The following is a 22,992-nucleotide window of genomic DNA, read 5'->3' as shown; positions in this document are numbered from 1 at the left end:
AGAGCTTTTCTTAATTATGTTATTCATTAGACCCGCGGCGGCATCAAAATTAGAGATTCAATTTGCTCCGAAGGATGGAAAACAAAACTGTCGTCCGCGGGCAAGCGCACCGGATTACACCGACGACCGGCCAATGGCCGGTGGCAGCGTAACGGAGTAAGTAATCACCATTAGCATCGTGGACGATGGTCGTCCACGTCATTAAAATCTCCATTTTCCACGGGACGGGAGCGGATATTTTACGGATCATTTCCACCGACCGCCGTCCGAAGGACCATCGAAACTTTGCACTCCCGGATGGGTCCCGTCCGCGCCATCCCTACTGACGGCTTGGGTTCGGTACGGTCCCCCGAGACGGCCATCATTGCCACTATTCGTGGGCCGTTGCCGTTCCCCAGTTTTAGCCTTCCTCCGGGAACACTTTTCGCGACACATATGAGGCCGCCCGTCAACGTGAGCCGGAACGTGCTCCTCGACGAGTTCCCAAAAACCCTCCCCCAGGCAGCCAGCCAGTCAACCAGCAGACAGTATCGCCTTTGTCGGGTCCAGTGGGGCTGAAACAGAAACCCAGAGTGTGTGCCCGGGGATTAGTTCCCGCTGTCCGCTGCTTTACCATAACGGAGTGACGTGGCGGTTTCGGATTGACATTACGTTGTGACGTGCTGTTGCACTTCCGGATTCCGGATCGGAGCGGACCACCCATCCCAGTGTGTCAGGACGAGTCGAAGCAAGTGTCCATCTTCGCCCGGAAGCCGGAGTTTATCGTAAATGAAAACTTCGGCCACATGATGCTGGACCGGCAGCGGACGAGCGTCTGTCATGTCTCGGTAGGATTTTCCAATACATATCGGGCACGACATGAGTGTGCATGGGGGAGGAATCATTCAAAGTCGAACGTGATTGGAAGCGACCGGCCGTGACTAGCAGCGGGTCCAGTCCCATGCTGATGGGTGTCGAAGCCGCCCGAAGAATTCCGTTCCGAGCGGCGGTGTCCGGAAAATCACATTACTGTGCCCGGAATGCTGTCGCAGAGCCATTGGCCATTTGCGCACCCTACACACTGGAGGACACTCTGCTCTCGGCGGAGACGTGTAGAAAATGTATGCTCATGATGCTTGGGCGTGGGTCGTGAATTTTAACGACCAAAGCACAGGGTAATGGACATTGAGCGGCATTTATTTTTCGCACGATGGGCGATTCGACGTTGTTCCGTCGCACGGCAAACATTAGTAGCACTTACAGGTCGGCGAGCATAAGTTTTGTGACTGACGAAGATCCAATTACATTCCCTCGCCGATAATTCCGTCAGCCGTCAGTTCGTGCCATTGCTGAGCAAATGGGGACCCTCATTTGCTCAGAAATTAGGTTGAAAAACTATTATAGATTCCTATCGTTGGTCGGTTCATAGTCTATGGGTTGGGTTTAACCCAGCAATCTGCAGCCCTTCAGCGCCACTGTCACAAAGATGCTTCTTTCGATCGCTTCTCGTAAATATTCGTTCCGTTTCCACATTTTTCATCCCATTTGCTTCGGTGGCCTTCGGAAAAAAACAACGATAAACTAAATCAGTGCCCACCGTCCACCATATGTGTGGTCGCGGTGGAAAATCTCATTACATGTGGCCAGGAATAGGTTACCGGCGGTGACCGGCGACCGATTTTTTCACTCTCTCTCTCTTCTTTCAACTGATGAGGTTGAGGTTGGTGGCATTTTTTGCGCCATCCCCGGCAAACGCAAATGGAAAATTATACGCCCCGAACTCGTGGCCGGCCCGGCGTTTGAGTTTGCCGTTTTTTTCCTTCTCCACATTTTCCAATACCGCGTCCATTTTCACCCCGTCCTACACAAACCACCGCAGCCTTGACCGGAACGAGCGGGTCCATTATAGCCAGGTTGGTCAACTCGCGCCACCCCGAAAGGGGGCCACCAGCTAAGGGAGACCAGGCGCACAAGGACGGTTCGATATCGATCACGACGCGGTGGAACTCGTAAAAAGTCCTAGACCTAGGCAAAACTGTTGATGGGGCCAGAAATAATAATCTGGCCAGTTTTTGTCGTTCCTTCGCTCACTTCACGGCGTTGTTTTTGTCGATGCGGTCCTCCGATGTGCGGTCCAGCACACAAAAACCATCCTGCCCCTGTTAGAGGGACATCCTCTCGGCCAATATTGTTAGCAAAGGAAGAGAGGGAAGGCAGGTCGCCCGAGCAATGCAGTGCAATGTTGCATTTGTGTTGACCTCCTTTCAAGTGCCCGAAGTGCGGCTTCCCGTGGCGATGCGGGTCAAGAACGTGCCCATACAGTTCGCCTAAGCGCGAAGGAAGGAGCGAACCATCCACGCACCGGAAAGCGGAAGTTTTTCTCCTACGACCACGATGGCCGACAATGCGGCTTAACGTTTCCGTCGTTTAATTCCTCGCCTTTTTTGAGACAGTGTTCCTTAGGAGCGTAATGCTCCGAGGGAAATACGGTGGTCTTCGGCCACAGTCTGCGAGCCCTCAAAGGAAAATAAATACCCAAACTATGCGTGCGTGGCAGGTACCATGGATGGCTGGCCTCGTCCTTGAAGAGAGAATATGTTTCAATTAAGCCAGCCAGCAAGAAAGGTGGCCGGCCTTTCCGGTCGGCTTCAGTCGCTTCGAAGAATGTCTATTGAAAATTCCACCCTCCCGAGAACCGGTCGGGCCAAGGAAAGCAACCACAGGATAATGTTTTCACGCATGCCTTCACATGCTCTCGAAATTCCGGCAGCCCACCCGTAAGACCATTAGCATCCCGAGCGCAGGAAAGACTGATTCAAACTGGGTACACAAAACAGTTTAATGTTTTTATCGTTATAATGTCTATTTGTGAATTCGTTCTTATGCTAACGTTCTAGTTCTATATGTACAATAAGGTTTATCACATTCGAAATTTATCACATCCAACCTTCGCCGAACAACCCGGCTTCGATGGCCGCACCGTGGTACTCTGCCGCGTGCAGATGATCGTTGAGGTCGTCGTCGATGTAGTAGTCGTTCAGCAGCAGCAGTGTGTCCAGCGGATCCTTGAGGTGCTGTTTTTGGTCCGGAACCGGAATATCCCAGGAGATATCACCCGGCAGGAAGCAGTCGTCGATTTCCTCCAGAAACGTGCTCTGATAAACGTGGCTAAAGTCGCTGCAATCAAAGTTGAACCGCTCGTTTAACTCGTCCAGCATCTCGTCCTTCACAAGGTCGGCTTTGCCGCAGGCTGGTTCCTCGACGTGTTGGCTGCAAGCGGAAAGAAAGATAGCATTAATGGATGTTGTTTAGAAGGAAAGCATAAGATCGAGAAGACTTACCAGCAAGAGGACGACAGAATGGGTGCCAACTTGTGTGGTTCCTCGTAGCAAAGCTGCTTGCGTTGTGGGGTCCTCGAGAAGCGTGAGGCCTTCCAGTACTCGTCCGCCAGCTGACCGCACGGCAGCTGACGGGGATGAAACCCGTGGTCACAGTTCGGCAGCACACTCAGCCGGGGGAACATCTTCAGCAGTAACCGGTACCACAGATACATCAGAATGCGCTGCAGCAGGATCATCAGCGAGATCTCTTCGAAGCACCAGCACATCTTGTTACGGCCGTTTACACTTTCTTCACCAATGGTACACATGATCTCTACGATTTGTTCACGTTGCGTGATCCTCGAACTCGGAACGACGGACGTTAACTTTTTGTGCGCAAACTGGCAAAGTCTTCACCGCTGAACGATCGAATGACGAATGATGAGTTTTCCGCCGAACGGAGCTATTTTAAATAGTTAAACAAAAGTGACCTCAAGTGTGGTCCGGGCTGGCAGGTAGCGCTCGAGCACCACCACCACACCCTCAGGAAGGTATGAAAGAAGCTACTGCCGAAGGAAGGCGTTACCACGGCAGATGCGATCGCAAACAATTTACCAACAAGTTCGATCCTGCAGCTGCACACGTAGGTAGAGTACCGATCGGGATGCGGGACCTGGGTAACATACAAGGACTGGTGCTCGATCTAGGCCCCCGGCTGCATACCTGCAATGCGTGAAATGGCACATAAAGGTGAAAACACCCCGTCCTGCCACCTTTCTGGGGCGGGCCAAGAAACGAAAGATCACGAGTCGTGCCCATTTTTTCGTGTTTAGGTAAAAAGTCCGAATCTTCCCGTGTTTGCGAATGCCTTGGTGGTTTTCGTCCTTTCACAGTGCACTGTAACAGCTGCGGTGGCCATCAGGTGCTCTCGTTTCGTACCTCCCAGCCAGGCTACGGCAGACGGTTCTCGGACGATCGGTCCAGGCGTAGTGGTGTGGAAGCTTGTCGTGACGTGTTCGGTTCAGGCGACTGATTTTTGCCTTCACCATTTCATGCTCCTGTTTGTTTCGGTACACACCGAGCGCAAACAAAGGAAAGATCCTCCTGAAGACAATTGACCCCAGGGCTAGCGATTGTTTCATGAACAAGATTTGCACCCAGCTCCCGCATTCGACCGAGACGCTGTTTCTGGCGATCACATCCCAAAATTGGTTATTTGAATGAACGTTAGGGTCCCGTCAATTAAGGGTTGTCCTGCTTAACCCAGCGGAAGGCCCACGGGAGCGATTCGACGTGAAGCATCGTGCTGAAGGCTAGCCATAAACGGGCCACAAATTGGGTTACCCTTTGGACCAGGAATATTCACGTTTCTCAGCAACAGCCAAGCCCTCTAACTGATCGAGGTTAAGGACCAACATTAATTGCCTCGGGCAGGAATGCCATTTAGCACAAGACACACAGGGACAGCGCGGAATGGCCGCGTGAAAGTGCACGGCTTCTGGGCGACCATTTCTGGTGCGGTAAACACATTTAACACATTATTCATACGCAAACATAAGCTCCATTAGCGGCTGGCTGGCTGGCCGGATTGCGGTAACTGCCGAAACTTTTCCCCCGACGGGACTCGACAGGGCTGTGGTTGCTTGTGGTGCCGGTGCCGCCGTTGTCGAACGGTGGGATTAATCTTCACACAAAAAAACGGGAACCCGAGCGACCGATAAACGCCGACATCTTCGGTCCTGTGGCGTGAGCTCGGGCGCCGCCTGATTGCGAAAGTCTGAAGGGATCGTGTCGTCACCGGTCGTCGTTTGCAGCTTTGTTTAATAAATTGCTAGATCGCCGGCAACAGCCGTCGACAGGCCGACAGGCCGCCAGGGAGACCGGAATGGCTGGGTACGCATCCGGTGAGGGTACCGAGGGTTGATTAGCAGCTACACGGAAGCTACTTTCGCCCGGCCCCTCCGGGGGCTCCGGAACAAGTGTGTTATTATCACGTATTTTTAGGGGGCTACCCACTGTCTGTCCCACGGCACGTGGCATGGCGGTGAAAAATGATGCCCGGCCGGGCGGGTGTAAACTGTAATCAAGAATATTTTCATTTAGCAGGTGTTACGGCCGGTGGTAGCCGCGTCGGGTCGGAAGCGATTTACCACATGGCCACTTTTCTTCTGCATGCCGGCGGGGCACGTAGAACCACTTTTTCATCATTAAAAACCGAAAGGCGGAGAAGCAATCCGCGCGAAAAGTTTCCTTTTCCGGCAAGGTTAAATACGATAAGCGAGACGATCGAGAAGGGTGCGCTGTAAGGGTATCAAATATCGGGCCTCGGGGATGCGGTTCATGATTCTCGTGCCGAGGAAAATGCTTCGCATATAAACGGCGTTTCCTTTCATTTCATTGGTGGGAATATTTTTCCGGAAGCCCACATAAAAAGGCGACTGGTTTTGTGTTCAATACGCCATCATTTACTGGCAGGATATGCGAAGAGCACCACTCATTCTGCGTTCGTTGGTCGTTGGAATAATTCAGCGTAAACATTAACACCGCATATTGTTCGGGTGCGTGAATCGGCTTCTGAAAAGTCATGGCCATAGGTGGATGACCTCTGCGACCGCACGCCATTTTCCACCCAGACCTCGCAAAGCCGCACCGACCGCAGGTTCTTTCGCACCGGCCGGGTGATTATGTTGTCTACCGCTCACGCCCGTGTGCGGGCCCGAGTTTCGTCCTTGACTAAGGACGATGATCGTATGCCTTCCGCATACAGTGGCAGTGCGGCCTTTTCTTTCCTTTGTTTCGACCCGCAATATCTCGTGCGAAACGTGTAAAGATTATTTAACGCCGATAAGAACCACTGGCCGGATGGAGGTGATTTTGATGTGATGGCTCCCCGCCGCTACTGTGGTGTTGGCACTTTTGCCACCAACCGAATCGACCGAGGCAAGTTCTGGACCAAACCATGGGCGTCTGGTCCGTCTGGTACATCAGAATCGCCTAGGCGGTCGGTTTTTTGTATCGAGAACGCAGGAGGATGAAGATGATTAAACGAGATTACGAAAATGTGATTTTTCATACAAATTTTGCGGCCACTAAACGGATCCTAGGGCCGACTGTATCGGTCCCTTTTGTTGGGTGCCCATCCTACAGTTGAGCAAAACAGTATCTTTCCAGCTTCAACTTGCTTATCTAGAGTATCACTGCGTGACCGCACATTTGGACAGTTTATGATGTCGAGCGCCGAAAACCGTTTACATAGTCGTAAGGACCCGTAAGGCCTTTACTATTTTCGTTGGCAAGGTACACAATTTGTAATGCGACCGTTCATTGACCGTACCACGAGCGCAAAATCGAAATGATGGCATTCCAGAATATGGCCCTCAGAATGTTGGAAGAAGTCTAGCACCGTGAAAGGCTTCTTAGTGGGGCGCCATTTTCCTCGCAGTTACTACCCATAAAGTAAGTGGGGCTCAAGTGAAATCCTTTTAAAACCCAGACCCACCGGGGGGGTTTCGTAGTCCAACCGGGGGCCACCAGCACCGGAATCGAGGCAGTTTTCGGATGCAAAATATGCTTTCCATTAAATAGAGTTTCAAGGGCACGTGGAAGGTTTCTCGTTGTTTCTTCGCAGACATCTTTACATTCTTGTTAAGCGCTAAATGATACCCTTTTGCACCGTGAAATACGGCAACGAAAAGTAACATCAAACGGAAACCTCGGACGGGCACTCGGTTTTTTGTGCTACTCTTACGTGGCCATTTTATGGTTTGTTCCTTTGCGTTCCTTTGCGTTCCTTTGCGTTATAAACTTCCTTACCGTGAGCGGGCATCATAGGGGTCAGGGTTTATGAATTTTTCGTTACATCGAATGGGGGGATTGTCTTGGGTGATTTACAAAAACGAATCTAAACATCTTCGGGTCACACGATAAATGGGTCCACATTCCAAAGCGACTGCCACGGGGGTCTCAATAACGAGAACCCAACAATTGGGAGAAAAATAATCATCATCAGCAAATGTAACTTCTGCCCACAAAACTACCCAATTGGCAGCAAATTGAAGAAGAATCATTCTCGGTCGGTCGAATCGTTTGGGGACAAAATTTAATTTCTCGCCAAAATACATTCCAGCGACACGCTGAAGTTTGGGCCCATTTTTGTTCTGTTTGTTTGCGGAACCAAACCCGATTCCTGGCCGTATGTGTGCCACACTACGGCGGGGTTCCTTTCGGACTCTACGCTACGCTCTAACTAGAGCGACCAACGACGACGGCGACCGGATTTCTGGTCAGCCAGTGGCTTCCGGCGGAGAATTTATTTCCGAGTGTGGCAAATTCCTCAGGACGCTCGGGACAAATCCAACCGAAAGCCGAATGAATTGATCGCTCCTCGGGTGTGTCCTCGTTCGCAACGGGAAACAACAGCATCAAGTCTGGGCCGGGGCTGGTGGTTCCGGGGTTCCGCATATTTCGCTGCTGCCATGGCCGCCAGCGGCACAGGAAATTGCCTTCGGTGCAAAAGAAGGACAAGACCGACGACGATGACACTACCAGCGCCGTTCGAGTGGAAATAAGGATGGCGAGTAAACGAACGCTCGTGTCCTCGCAGACGGAGGCCGGAATTGTTGTCCGCGTGGCTGAACAAGCTGCATGCATTCATTTGCATCTGAATTCGATGAGTTTTGCGAAAACCGTCGGACCGGGCCCGTGCGGCGGCAGACTTCCTTTTTTCTACGGACGGCCTTTTTCGAAGCAGCGAAGAAAAATGGTAGCGCGAAATGTATGAGCTGGCGACAGAAAGTCACCACAACGGCCAACCGACCAAGAATTTCAAGAGCAACGAGACTCGCCGCCATTTGGTAGGCTGAATTTAAATCGTTTTTCGCATTTTGTTCTACGTTCGAACACACCGTTTACCGACGGACACGGGCAGGGAGAAGCACAAGATCGGGTACTTTCGCATGATCGCCTTGTAAATAATCACTAATCAGTTCGCGGTTTTAATAAACTGTCATTTTGTTATTTATCCATTGAAAAGGGCCAATTGGCGTCCGAAGGTGTCAGGTTTAGAGCCGATACGTCCGACAGGCTCCGTTTGAAGTCGCAGAGGATTTGAGCTGTTCTTGGGCAACGAATGATCGATCACAGATCAACATCATAACGGGGGTATCGATCGAGATCAGATGCTTGCAGTCTTCCCTGCATGGACTCCACAAGAAACACGCTTTTGCCTGTCCCAGTTAACGGAATTCGGCGAGTAATATTGATTAATGTTGAACCATACTGGGTGTATTTAATCAAAACTTTACTTATATTTCCTGCAATCAATTTAGGGCCACGGACCGAAGCTCGCGAGGATATAAAATATTCATTGAAAATTTCGTTGAAGTTTTTCCCTTACCCAACAAGTAAGAGGCGATGTAAATCGGTGGTAAGGTTTGTCGTGTTCCAGGCAGAGTGCTACAACGGGAAACACCCTTTACATTTCAACTCGAGCTACGCTAATGCCGCATCCATCCACTTACTGTCATTTCAAGTCATATTTCTGCCACCCTCTCGATTAGAAGCCGTTAAAAGTCACATCCTATCCGTCTGCTCTGCCGCCGTGTCATTACTTCGAGTTCCAGACACAACTCCGCCAGGCCTTCAGCAAAGACAACGGCAAACGCGATCGGTTAAACAACCGCACCAACATCTCGTCCGTTTTCCGGTATCTGGTACTTCGTGTCGCAAGATGGATGTAAATGTCGCCAATTATATGTCAGAGCGCTACCGGATGCTCCTTTTTCCGCGAGCGAGCATAAGATGGCGGCAGAATTCGATTCACAAACACAGCGGCCTTCGCAGTAACCGTCCCGAATGTGGTCGCTGTCTATCTGGCCGTCGGTTTGTGAGACGCAAAATTTGACATCCCAGTTTCGGAGCACATTACGTGAGTCCTGCGGATGGGTGAAAAGTTTACTTGTTCACAATGGAAGTAAGGCGTGCGCTCCCGTTAAGTGGACTCCTTGCTCCAGCGAGTCCGTTTGTCCTCGTGCGTAAGTGGTTGGCGTGAGTTTAATAAATTGCACAAACATGGACGCTAATGGAACCGAGAAACCTCTCGAGGGGCCACCCGGTTTTGATTAACACGCGTTGGGACCAACACGGAACCGAGATTTAAAGACCCGTGCCCGTGAAGCACTGTGTTGCGTAACATTTCTGACTACTGTAAACGGGAGATGATTGATGGTGATGGGTTTTCGCGGCCGGCACGGCGTAGGGAAATACTTAGCATCTCAAACTGAGCCACGTGGGAAAGCATGCGTTCAACACCACTCAATCTCGTTCTCGGAGTCCCGGCCACAAACGTAACAAAACGTGGAGAGAAGCTAATCATTCGCTTCATTAAATTGGATGGTCTTTCTCCGTGTGCGCATTAAATTATTAAGCCCTTGCTTAAATGGTGTCCTGGCCCCCGTTGCGCCTGCGAAGGAACGGCTTGACATTTAAGTCGATACACAACGGGGTACCGAGGAGAGCATCCGGACCGCCCCAAATGCAGCAAATGACAGACAAACCAACACGGAAGAACGATGCTTCCGTCAGGGTTGATTCGCTCGGGTTCTGTTGGGTCATTGGCACCGAGAACCGTTACCGAAGCATCGCGTGATCCTGCGGATACGTCGCCACTGCCATCGCGTATGCCGTTCACGTGTGACGGAACCATGTGACCCACTCCTGCTGCCCGGGGGCCTTCTGGCTCTTGTTTCGTTTCCGGCGTGTCACTTCCGACGTGCGCCCTTCGTGTACGTTGCGACAAACGAATGTCCTCCGCATGGAACGCACGGTTCAAGCCTGTTCTCCCCGCCGGGGTTGGAGGTCCATATTTATGTTCATTAGGCTAATGTTGAGCGAACCGTGAATCGTTACACTATACCTGACTCGCTACGGTATTGATAGTGGGGCTCGGATCGATAGTGGCGTGGTGCACCAGTAGTAGTGGGACAGGCCGCGGGCTGATTTAGATAACAGGCAGCATTAGCTGTGGACGGTGGAACGGAGAAATCAGAACCCGTGCACACCGTGGCACCGGAAGATAAATGGATGCCGATCGTAAAATACGTGAGCCCCGGCAGAGTGTGTAGATATCGACGGCCGAGTGATGTAATGCAAACTAATTACCTAACACTGTACGGTGGCCGAATCCAAATAAGATCGAACCTTGGCTTGATGTTTGACGCAAATATCTTACACAAGGACCCGGTCATCTCAAGATAGCCGAATAGATGGAGATTCATCGATTGATGGTACATAGCGCCCGAGCGGCCAAGAACGTCTTCTTCCGTCCGCAATAACCACTCGGGCAGTCTTTCATGGTGTGGTTGTTTCGACTTTGCTCGAAGTTCCCGCTGACGATAGAAAACTTTAACCTTTGATGTGACAAGTACCAGCAAAAGATACTTGTCTACAGTCAAACCATAACAGCCATCCTGTCGAGACAAGAAACTTGCTTTCACCCTAACTAGGAAACTAATTTCCTTTCGGCAGCTGCCTCACGCCAATATCGCTACACTTTAAGGGCGCCTTTTATGATGATTTGAAACCCACGCGTGACGGCGTCTCATCTGTCAGCACTGTTGGAACTCTTCCAACCGAGTCCAGCCGGAGCGGTTGGGCAATTCCTCACACGCCCGGAATAGGCAAACAGTTTGTCACGGGTTTCGATCCAGAACTTGACACTTTTCGGCACGTCGGGGGCGGTAGGAAATAGGCAAAACGGGGAATTTATGCACAGATTGCTTATGCACCCCGATCCCGAGGCCACCCACCGAAGGACCGGAGGTCTGTTCCGTGCGCGCCGAAAAAGGTACGGAAAATTGTGCCGCTCCTATTGATGAGAAAAGTCTGCCAAAAACTCGAACCCGTCGAAGTGGAGAGCGCCGGTAAAAATGTTCGCCAGTGAAGACGTCGGGTAACTTTGGCGAACATATGTGTGGGCATAAATTGGTGTGTGGGCACACACTGCGGCGTGCCCTATGAGATAGGTGCCGGGGACAGGTTTTATTCAATTTTCCTCGAACCGCCCGGCGTGCGCCAGCAGCCGGGCGTGCCGAGCGAATTGTTGTGAGGTGCGTTACGTGGCCCCAACGTTTGCGATTCCCGACGATGCTGCGGTTTGATCATGAATTATTTATCAGCCCTTCTTTTTGCACTCCGAACAAGTGACATACTCAACCTGAGTGAAAATATTAGCAAAAAATGGAAGGGCAGAAGTGAACCGCAGCTTCCAACTCCGCGATCAGCGCCGCTCGCTGGGCACGATACGGTTGGGCGGTGTAAAAAAAACATGAACAAACGAAGAATGGGCCTAACGGAAGCACGAATTTATTTCGACGACGGATAAACAAACAAACCAATAGCCGGACCATAAAACGGCGCATATTTCGCAGCTCGAATCGAACACCGGTTCAGAAGATGTGTGATATTTTGTCGCTTCGACAGAGCGCTGGGGCCAAAAAATATGTATTTACAAGCAAAAATATGTTTTCCGCAGCATAATGCCACGTTTACATGCCATGTTTTCGGTTTGTATGATTCGGGCGCACAGCACGTGCGACGATTTATGGACAACACATCATGATGCCTTCAAAGGACACTTCCCCGCTCTGTGGTCCATCAAACCGTATCGATAGCACAGAATGATGTAAAATGATGCGTCACTCTGAGGAGTCTTTCGAGTGATAAAGGTAACGGTTTATGAAGAGAGTTCGGATGGACATTCTACGCTAGAAGAATCCATCCCAACATTTCATGCGCAATTTGAACATTAGGCAGCATGGCGCATTCGTTGCTTGGATGTATTCGTTGCCATCTAGTGTTGAAACCGTTCTTCAGCTGGTAACCAAGGCAACAAGGAGTAGAGTTTGAACCGCAACGACGTGAGTACTTAAGCCGTTTCGAGCAATTTTGGAATTATTTCAAACGCGACCTGATCAAAGAAACCATCAAAACCCTTTTGAATGGGCAATACTAATTCACGAAAGGTTTTCCGTTGCTGTCATCATCAGTAAATGGACTCATTTTTTCCAATCTATCACCAGGCCGCGAAACAAAAACTCCCGTTCTCTGAGGTGAGGTTTTTTTTACTTTTTTTTTCTTCAAAGAAACAGTTATTTATTACTCTGTAGTATAATATATCTTTACCAGCATTTTGACTCTGGCACTGTTAAGCGTTCTGCATGCCGCTTTCCCCTATCGTGTCCTTATCGGTTGACAGTAACAAATTGTGTGCAGCCTACTCACTCGATTCGACGATTTTGCCCGATTCCCTGTGTGCTGTTTGTATTGCCGAAAAATATCCTCCCAGCACCACAACCCCAACTGTCACGGTCGGCGGAAAAGTGATGCCCACATAAAAAGGAATCAACCATTTGGCAAGATCCATAAAACGTGCATGATCTCACCCCACCTGGTGCATGTTTGGATGCATCGGGGCTCTCGTTCTGACCCATTATCAACGCGCAGGACCGCGATGCTCCATGCATTTCATTACCGACCAGTTGTTTGCACTCAACACTACTGTTTTATGCCTTCGTTTATGCGTTCCGCCTGGCGGTGATTTTCACTCCATTGTTTGAATATGTATATCAATGCACTTGTGTCCGGGTGTGTGGTTTTCCCCTTCGGGGATCGATGTGATAAAGTTCTTTTTACGTCCATTCGATGGGGTGGTACAGTATCTTGCCGCTTTGGACGCCTGTCATGTTCCAGCCAATTTTAATATTAACACTAACTTTTTACTATTGTTTACCATATTGTAGCACCCACCATTGTTACGAAGTGGCCTATAAATGTAGCGTAAACGTCGCCGACAGCAATCGGTCACTATCGGTTCGATCAGTTCGGGGTACCACTGGTTTGAAGGTGAACGTTTGCCACAACACTATCCTTTCGTAACTCGTTTTTCGTAACCTCTTTGGCTACTATGATGGTGCCTTCAAACCTGGTACTGATATGGAACGGCAATCATGGCACACGGTAGGCCGGTAGCACTCCAAAGGTAAGCGTCAAACAGCTATCTGTGTTTGAAGTAGTAGGCAAGCAAGAAAAAGATGATACCGTCTGGGGGGCTACGAAATATTCGATTTCGATTTTCGATTCCATTTCCGTTCGCCCAGTCAAAGGATGCTGGGACCAATCAGTTTTACTTCACTTCGCCACCCATCCGGGGGGGGACATACACATAGAGGATGAAGCACACTAGTATTGGGCAGAGGATCGCTCTGCTCACTTGCGTACGTATACGTTATAGGGTTTTTGGTAAACAGACAGAAGAATTGGGGGAGCAAGATTAGAGACAGAGAGAGAGAGAGAGAATGATATATATAATTTTACGGATATGCAGTACAGTGAGAAGCAGACACACCCATCGAACAAACTGCACACACATGCACACTGGGACACGAAGAAAACAATCGCCCCCTTTCGGCGCCTCTTCACTCGATTAACCTAACCTAGCAGCAAACAACATGGCAACGTCCAAAAGCGTACTTTGCTCCAGCTCTAACGCCATCAACGCCATAACGTATTGCCGGACAGATCTAGGCTGATGTATATTGTTTCGCAAAATTTACACTATCGATATACCGTGTGTGGGAGTTGAAAACAACGAACCAAGCCATATTCGCATCCTGCAACAAACATCCGCACGAGCGCACACATCAACACTCCGGTCCGGGCCGGTCTCTTGTCAGTCGATTAACGGTGCGATATTCGTATATAAAAAATTAGCAATACAATTTCACCTAAACTACTGAATTTCACAATCGCTTCCTTAGCCACTAGTTAATCTCACTACCCCGGGCCCCCCCTCGAATGGGACCCCTTCTGTGTTGTGTAGTGCTCGTTGGATCCGCCTGCGCAACAAGTATATGCTGGGCGGCTGCTGGCCGGACATGTTTTGATTTACGTTTGTTTTGTATTCATTTTTGTGGTTTGCTCTTCGCTTCGTGGATCTGAATCTATTTCGTTGTCTCAGAAAAACAAATATGCTTTTTAGTTTTTCGCCCTACCGGACGACTCGGTGATTGGCATTTCTATCCGTTTCGCCTCGCCGACCATTTCCGTCTTGAGTTGCTTCGCAATAAAATCATCACAGCCTCCTGGATCGAATGCGATGACAACCGACTACTTGGGTACACTGGGACACTGCATGGCGGATCAGGGCGATGGGTCGGAGTAGCCGGTATGGACCGGTGGCGAAGCGCCGGACTCCATTTGGCGGATCAACAGGTTGCCCGTGGTTCCGGTGGTGCCAGAGCCAGAGCTTGGTGTGACGGGTGCACAGACGTGCCGGCAGGGCAGCGGCGAGGTTGGATTCGACAGCCCGGACTCGTGTATCGGTGACAGCGTGGGGCTGCGATTGCGGAGCACGTTCTTCCGGCGGCTTCTACGGTACGCTAGCGGTGGATGGACCGGAACTCGGACCCCCGATCCCGACCCTGACGGCGGCGGCGAATGCTGATCGACATCGACCAGTAGCTCGGGCAGCGGTTCGCTGATCCCTCCACCGCCACCCTTCAGCCGGCGACGTGTCGGTGGCGGCAGAACCGGCATTGTGATTGCCATCGGTCGGTCCGGATCGTTGGACATCGTGACGGATGGGCCAGTTCCCGGGGCCATTGCTTCGGACGCAAAAGATGACGCGGCGGCAGCCAACACCGACGCTCCGAATCCCGGTACTGATAGTAGCGCACTGGCATACTCGCACGAGGACATCGGTCTTATCTGGTTCTGCTTGGGTGGGGTGAATGTGCCGCCGGCCGACGAAGGACCACCGGTAGACGGGCTAGAGCCACTTCCGCCGGGACAGCTCGCGGTCGACGACGCACTGGCCGATCGGGCTCGTGGTCTTCGGTAGCGATCGATCATGCGTATCATATGCCGCAGACGCACCACGGGCCAGGGCCTTACAAGTCTCGCCCGGGGACGCTTCGGGGCTGGCGAAACGTTGGCCGCCTGCTGGGATGCTGTAAGCGGTGGTGGCGACGCCGGTGGCAACGTACCACTCTCTACACCGCCTCCATCAAGCGCCAGCTCGTTTCCATTGGCATCGGAGTGGAGAATCTGGATCGGGGAATCATCATCGCCGTAGATCCGGTTCCCGTTATCGTTACACCGCCGCGCCCGAGGTGACCGTGGACTTCGACACGGGCTAGGGGGGGTTCGACTAACACTAACACTAGCGTTGCTACTAACAGAGTTATTGTTGGCACAGTTTTCATTATACATCAGTTCTGACCGCAGGAGTCGCGGTGACTCGGCGGTGGCATAGGATATCTGTTCCTGCTGCGGCTGCTGCTGTCGGTAACGGGTACGATATTTCGGTTGCTGGTGCTGCTGCTCGGCCACGGTCGTGATCGACGGAAGACCGCCGGCACTGGCACTCAGCACCGATCGGGACGCGGCCACCGAGAGCGTCCCGGAGATGGTCCGCACGATGCCAACCGCTTCGCCGCCGGTCGCCACCATCGGCGGTACATCCGGACTGTCGGGAACGCTCGAGCAGCAGTTCCACTTCCTCTTCCAGCGGTGGTGTTTACCGGACGTGGTCGCACAGCAAGTCACTCCGTCCGTCACCGAAGCCTTACCACCGGCACGCAGCGGATGGTGGCACAGATCGCGCTGATGATGCTGCTGGGGACGATCTTCAGGACGCTCGGCCGGAACTTCCTGCCCGTGAGGCGACGGTTTCTGCACCTGAAAGCTGCAGAAAGTGCAGCGCTCCGTGTACTGCACGTACGCTTCCTCCGACGTAGTGGTGGTCGTCGTCAGCGTCGTCATGGTGGTGGCCATCAGCGTTGCGGCCGTGGCCGCGGCCAGAAAGTCGTTGCTGCCGTGACTGTGCGGTAGCAGGTGCTGGTGCGCGTGGAACGGAAACTGGTGCAGCTGTTGTTGCTGGTTGTTGTTCGTCGTCATCGTCGAGGAATGGTGGGCCGCCAGCTGGCGGCTGTACTGTGAGCAACAGTGGAACGTACGCGAACCCGCCTCCTTCTGATCGACCCCATCGTCCGACTCTTCGTGAGGGCAGCTGGTCGTCGATGACGAGGAAGCCACATTGGTCGACAGTGTCCTTAACCCGGCAGCGGTAATGTTGTTCCGACACTCGGTCGAGGTACTGTCGCAACAGTGCAGGGTCCGTGGCCGGACGCGATTCAGATCGTTCAGCTGCCCGGGTGGTATCGCCAGCGGCGGAAGTGGATCAGCCTCGGGTGACTTTTGGTTGATCGTGTCGGGGGGAAACTTGCGACGTCCGTCGGCGTGGTCACAGTTCGCCAGCCAGCCACAGGCCCGGCACCGGTGAGCTAACGGGTGCTTGGGGCCGAGCGGACCATTCGGTAGCTGCGTTTCCGGAGCCGCTCCATTCTGGGCCGCCGCTTGCCGATTGTTCCGGATGTACTCGTAGGTGGTGAGGCCGAGGAAGGAAATGTACACGTGAAAGCAGCACAGATGCAGCAGCAGTCCGGCCGCGATGGCGGCCAGAATTCCGAGCGATGCGATGAACACGAGAAACACCGTGTTGTGCAGTCCGATGCCGGTCAGCTGGCTTTCGGCGCCGTCGGTCGCCGCCGGCGACCCCTCGGTTCCGTTGGCAGCCGCATCTCCGCCGCCACCGATGAAGATCCCAATCACCGTGCCATTGAGCAGGAGGTCCTGTGCCGAGGTGGTGAGATTTTCAAAAAGGCCGCCCGTGCCACTGCCGCCATCCGCGATGGTGGTGTCGTCCTGCGGCACGACGGCGGTGGTGGAAATGGTAGAGGACTGGTCCGCGGCCGGCACCGCCGGGAGCCCGAACCAGGCGAGGTTCAGCCAGCCGGGCTGCACATGGTACAGCACGATCTCGATGATGGCAGCGGCCAGGATGACCAGCGCCGCAGTGACCGCGCTCACCACGCACATAAGGAAGGCAACATAGTTCCGTCCGCCGACGCAGTGGTTTAACCATTTGCAGTGATGGTCGAACGTGCCGACGCACTTGTTGCACACGCTGCAGTGCTTCGTCCGCGGGCTCGTCGTCCGGATGTTGCACAGGTGGCAGCGGCCGTTCTCGATCACGTGCGAGTGCTTGGTGCGGTCAAACTCGGGCACGACGGTTTTGCTGGACGGCAGCCGGCGCAGCTCCGGGTCGGCCGGATCGAGCAGCAGGGCCGTCAGGTGCGACAGCCCGTGCAGGGCGTAGAGCGCGGTGAGACCGACGTACAGCGGTGTCTGAAGGGTGGGCTCCAGCACCGGAATCAGCACACCGAACGTGGAGCCACCGAACAGTGCGAGGGCGAACCAGCCGAGCAGTTGGAGCGGATGCAGCGGTAGCTGGAGGCCGTGCACCCGGCGATCCTTGCGGTACTCGGACGCACCGAGATTATCCTGCGACGAGCAGCACGAGTTGCGCGTCAGTTTGCGCGCCCGTCGCCGCAGGTGGCTGCGGATCCGCTGCACTAGCGTGCGCGGAGACACGGATGGGGCCGGTTTGGCCGCGGCTCCAGCAAGCCGTTGGTCGCCGGTGGCGGCGATCCGGTTGCGCCTGGCGACACTCCTGCCGCTGCTGCTGTTCGGTTTGGTGGTGCTGGCCGGTCCGTGTTTTTGCGTCGCACGCTCCACGATAGACTCTGTGAGCATGATACTCGGTCCAGGGTCGGGGTCGGCGGCTCACGTACCGGCGGTGGGACAAGGGCATCCTATCGTACGCTGCCGCCGCCGATGATGGCTTCATAAGATCCGTTACGGTAACGTCGCACACGTCACACCAAAAAGTCACCAACTCGCGCAATTGCCTAGCCTATAGTTCATCGCCTACTTTCTGCCACTCCTGTGGATGGATGGATGGATCACTAACACGTTCGCACAGCTTCACAGGAGTGCACCGCACATCACTTGGGTTCGGTTCCGTTCACTAAAACAATTGGGAAAAATTAGTAAAACAAAACTTGGTAGAAGATGGCCACTACTTTCCGGTTGTGAACCGAAGTGGGCTCCTCGGTCGGCGCACTAGAGGCGTTCGGCGTACGTTACCAGGGGCAACGGAGTGCCACACATCAGCGCACACACTGCGGGCCGCTCTCGGTGCGGCACACTATTACTACTACGTGGCGCTCACGGTGCACTTACAAAGGACGAAGCACTGTGTCTCGGTCGGGCGGTCGTGTCGCTCTCTTTTCCGTTACACAACACCGAAACGCATACCATCGAACGGAACGGAACCGGACGCGAGGACACACGCGGTGTAGACGAAATTATGTAAGCAAAGTGCCTGCCCCGTTCCAACTGTTGACCACCGAAGCCGCCAACGCCGCTGCCGCGCGCGTATCCTTCGATGATATTTTTATTCGTCGGCTGCTTTTGTGGCGATGATGATGGTGTTGCCGGTGACAGCAGCGGACCGTCGATAACTGTTGAAAATCGGCTGCGCGCAATAGAATCGCGTCCTTGCTCGTGCTCGGCCGTGCTCGGCACCGCAGTTCCAGGATTTTCCAAGCTTTTCGTTCTTTTGTCGCTGCTTTGCGTACTTTTTAGCACGTAGCCACCACTATCGGAATGCCTCCGCGCACCGTACGTGACAGTAATGGTTGATTAAGGCCGAAGCGAAAGATGATCGCTATCTGAATCGCGCTGACGGCCGTCTGTGACAGAAACATCACGGTTGCCATGGGAGGTAACCATTGTGCCAGCCTTCCATCACAGCAGTTGGCGACGGTGACTGGCGTAACAGATGGCACCGCACGAAAGTCCTGCGGTCGGGGGGTACTCCATTGTCGGCAGCGTGGGGTAACACTTTCTGCACGAGATAATTGTTTGCATACGAACTCCTTCCCAATATCCTTCAGCACACTTGCGGGTGCTGAATTCGGAGACCTTTTTCGGTTACTTAGCACAACCTTTGCGTAACCATGGTAACATACACGAGGCACCCTGAACAAGGCTCTCCGTTTCGTTTCTTCAACGCCACACAACCGAGCCCGGGACACAGTAACCGCGGCAGTCAAGTTCGTTCGTTTTCCTCTTCTTGGCCGTGGTACGCACTTTTCTCAGTTTCCAGTTCCCATCTGGAGAGCCGTGACTTTCCTACGAGCAGCGTGCGCGTACCGAGCGACCGACTACGTGCACACGGCGTCTCAACTACTACTGAGGAGTCGCCGAGTTCGGATCCGACCTCCATCTAGCCAGCACGAAGTTTTATCAATATCGAAGGAGAGGTTCGTCCCACCGTTTACGCCGTCGGATGCGGTACTTGAGAACGAATCCGGTCCGAGTCCCGTCGCCGTTCGTAATGGAGGCGCCCCGAACAAAATGCCACCATTCGATTTACGCTTTCTGTATTTTAAGGAGCGTTTTTACCGACCGAATCCGAGAACACTGGTGGCAGTGACGTCAACTTTCGAACCGGCTTCAAATTGTCCAGGAGCGCACCAGGAAGTGCGCATGTCCACCGATTTGTTGTCGTACGTAAACAAACCGTGCTGGCTTTCGTCTCGCTATTTTACGTAAATGTCGGATACGAGCCTCGCACACACGGGCATGAAGGTGCGTGGCTCTCGCAGGTTCCCCGACTGTCGGTGGACTATTAATTCTGGCCTGTCCTGCCCCCGTCTGAGCGATACCTTTTGCCCCACGTCCCCAACAGTATGTCCACGGTGGTGGAAAACTTTATTGTTTTTATTGCTCTGTAGCCCAAGTGACCAGACCGCTAGGTCGCCCGCCCGCCCGGAGGGGCACCGGGCTGATTGATGGCCGAATAGCCGAAGCGGCCAAGGAAGTCACCGTTCCATGACGTCACACGCGAGGTTAGGAAATAGAATTCGATTGAATACCGCCACAGGCGCCCAGCGCCTCCCGACACGACACGGACCGAAAGCCAAAGCGGCTCCCCTCAACCGGGGGTGGGTCTGGTGGGCAGAGGGTGGAAAACTATTATTCATAGCGCAGCGTACTGAAATCGTGGGGTGGTGAAAATGGGGTAAAAATAAATGGATAATGGAAAAATGGGGTTGGAAGGGAATCGAAGCCGAGGGCGAACGCGCGTCGTCCGTTGCCGGTGCACCGGTACGCTATTGACCCATTCACGGAGTCCATAAAAGCCACCCGCCAGCGATTGTGTTGACTGCAGTGTCCTGTGTCGCCGTGGAACCAAAGGTTGCGTGCACAATAGATGGTTTAGTGATCGAAACGGGCGGATGGCACACTTCAAAGCACGATCATCAACAACACACACCATCTGCTTTAATTGTGGCCCACACCAACAAAGGCTTTCCTTTTTCATTGGTCCATTTAAATACGTGAAACCGAAAGCAATCGACATGGACACTCTGCACATTCTTTGCTGGTTACGATTCGTATCCACAAGTTTTTGGTGCGAATCGGATGGAATATCCATTTCAATCGGATGCTTTCTAATAAACAAAATAAAATGCTAAATCGGAGCGTCGCAAGCTTCGGTTATAACCGCCGTGCCACATAATCCTGCTGATGCGTTCGTTATCGTACCTTCGGCATCGGGTTCCGCGTTGCCGTTGGATGCCTTTCAAAAATGGTAACTTTTGCAAATTCGGATTTTTTGCCGTCCCGCGACTAGCTCTGGCCCTGGTTTCGGATTCCGTCCAGAGCGCACAGAGCGCAGATGACATCGATATGCTGGCATGGCTCTTTTCGGGCCATAAACCGGGCATGCTCCTTCCTCTACCGTTACGACCACTGGCTTTGGTCTACTCGATCTCTCCACGTCCTGCGTCGGCTGGGAAGTATTTTACAAATATGCTCGCCAGTAGGCAATATTCCTAGGCGTTCCGCGTCCTTGTGGGTCGTCCCTTACTGTCTCTCTCCCTAATGGTTCCATTCTCGAATACGATACACCATCAACACTCCATAAGAGGACAAAGTGGAGCAAAAAATACATCAATGAACATTAGCTTTTATGTTGATATCGGCGAAAAGCGGCCAGCAGATGAAGGCTTTCGGCCGGTGTCCGTTGTTGCAGAACTTTCAGCGGAGATTTTCCAGCAATGGCCTTTCTGTCATCTCCATTTTCAGCTCATGGTGTGTCTCTGTGTTGCCATTGCCTGCGCTGTCCATCCATCTGGCCCCACGATGGGCACCCACAGGCCATTATTTATGTACACCTTTCCCGGTCCAACCGGCGTTAACTTTCCAATCTCATAGTAACTACGATGGCCCCAAAAAAGGGTTCGGGGCTATATGCGAGAGAAAGAAATGATAATTAACAAAAAACAAAGCACGGGGACACATTTTGTGAAGTATGTTTTCGCTTTCCATCGGTGACCTTTTTCGTGTCCACTACGACAGGGAACGTTGGCCGAAGCGCAGCACCACAGTGGCGAGCGGATTGCAAATAACCGGAATTAAAATCAAACAACAAAACCAGGAGCCACTCAGCGCGTATTGTCGTTGTTGTCACTATCGCATTGTTTGCTGGTTGCAACCAGGAAATAGTTAATATTTTCATCAACCACGCCAGGATTATTTACGTTGGCCAGCGGGCTACTTTCGCCAGTGCCTTTCAGTGTAAACATGTTTTCGGGCTGTTGATATTTTATCCGGCACCCGAAATCGGGGATTGTGACTCGGATGGACACTAGTGGACACTCTACACCGACATCTTTCACTGTAGGAGGCGAAACAATGCGTTGACCGCATCCCAACCCGGCGACCACCATCATGGCGTCGTGTTATGGTGTGAAAACCGACCCATTCCGACCGGAATCGGGCCTACCGAAAAAAAAAACAGATTTACCATTTCTCACTGCTCCTACGTTATGACTTCCGGCCGGCGGGGAATTTACATAACGGCGGAACTGGCAAGCAGCGTTCCCGTTGGCCGTTTGCCACCTTACGCCCTTACGCGAACACCTTCGGGGACCCGGTGGCCAGCGGAGCATCAATCGAACGGCCAACAACGCACCGGCGAGCGAAGCGCCATTAAATTATCATACTTTTTATGCGATTCCGACCGGCGATCGGTGGCTGAATGTTGTGACGCAATGTGCTGGAAGTAATGCGATGAGAGCACGCTCCGGTACAAACTTTGGTGGCAAGAAAATAAATAAATCACCGTCAACCTGTCGGCTGGCGACGTACACGGAGGGGCTGGCGACAAGGTGGTGATGTACATTTACGGACAGTAAATAGCTGAACGGTTGACCGCGCGCGGTTCACGGAGAACGATCCTAGCGCGTTGGCTCTGTAATCCTGGCTTCATTTAATAGTTACCATGCTGAAGTCATTGTTAACACTCGGACATGCGCTTATAAAACGGTTTCTTTTCCTGTTTTTCACAGTTGTGTGAATTTCGAAATGCGAAATGCGCAAAGTTAATGCCGTCAGTTTGGGGCTACAAAACAGCCAGATTCATTATGCTAAGTGGGACAACGTTAAAATATGAACAGGGCAACGTTGCCCGGTGGCGAGACCTGCGATACGGTAAGCTTACTTGTGCGCTGCGACGCACGGATCATAAATATGTAAACGCCGAAGCCTGAGTGAGAAAAATAAATAATAATCCATCGGATGAAAAATGGTCCCATTAATTGAGTGGGGTGCCGTGATAGCGGTGGTGATGGTGAGGCGATTGAAGATACTGTCCTCATTTCGTCCGTGCAGGATTAGTATAATCTTTGGCAGACTCCGCAAAACGATATCGTTCGAGACC

The 22,992-nt window shown here is 52.5% G+C and overlaps 2 protein-coding genes across 2 annotated transcripts; both read right to left on the bottom strand.

Moving 5' to 3' along the window:
* Positions 1 to 2,915: 2,915 nt before the first annotated feature.
* Positions 2,916 to 3,628, bottom strand: LOC131208086 (uncharacterized). Its single transcript, XM_058200733.1, has 2 exons — positions 3,321 to 3,628; positions 2,916 to 3,249 (listed from the first exon to the last, which is right to left on the bottom strand). Exons 1-2 carry the CDS (start codon positions 3,626 to 3,628, stop codon positions 2,916 to 2,918), a joined length of 642 nt encoding a protein of 213 aa, XP_058056716.1.
* A 10,867-nt stretch (positions 3,629 to 14,495) lies between these two features.
* Positions 14,496 to 17,951, bottom strand: LOC131208085 (uncharacterized). The gene is made up of 2 exons (XM_058200732.1): positions 16,216 to 17,951; positions 14,496 to 16,176 (listed from the first exon to the last, which is right to left on the bottom strand). Exons 1-2 carry the CDS (start codon positions 17,949 to 17,951, stop codon positions 14,496 to 14,498), a joined length of 3,417 nt encoding a protein of 1,138 aa, XP_058056715.1.
* Between the last annotated feature and the right edge of the window lie 5,041 nt (positions 17,952 to 22,992).

This window comes from Anopheles bellator, chromosome 2 (genome assembly GCF_943735745.2).
Source record: "Anopheles bellator chromosome 2, idAnoBellAS_SP24_06.2, whole genome shotgun sequence".
NCBI lineage: Eukaryota > Metazoa > Arthropoda > Insecta > Diptera > Culicidae > Anopheles > Anopheles bellator.
The sequence above is the reverse complement of the archived record's forward strand: the minus strand, read 5'-3'. Positions and strand labels throughout refer to the sequence as shown.

Bases quoted from the DNA above. Each gene is read 5' to 3' on its own strand.
- LOC131208086 (XM_058200733.1), bottom strand. From the start codon at position 3,628: ATGTGTACCATTGGTGAAGAAAGTGTAAACGGCCGTAACAAGATGTGC. The intron at 3,250-3,320 runs GTAAGTCTTCTC...TTCCGCTTGCAG, and splicing joins ATTCTGTCGTCCTCTTGCTG to CCAACACGTCGAGGAACCAG.
- LOC131208085 (XM_058200732.1), bottom strand. From the start codon at position 17,951: ATGCTCACAGAGTCTATCGTGGAGCGTGCGACGCAAAAACACGGACCG. The intron at 16,177-16,215 runs GTTTCCGTTCCA...GCTACCGCACAG, and splicing joins CAGCAACAACAGCTGCACCA to TCACGGCAGCAACGACTTTC.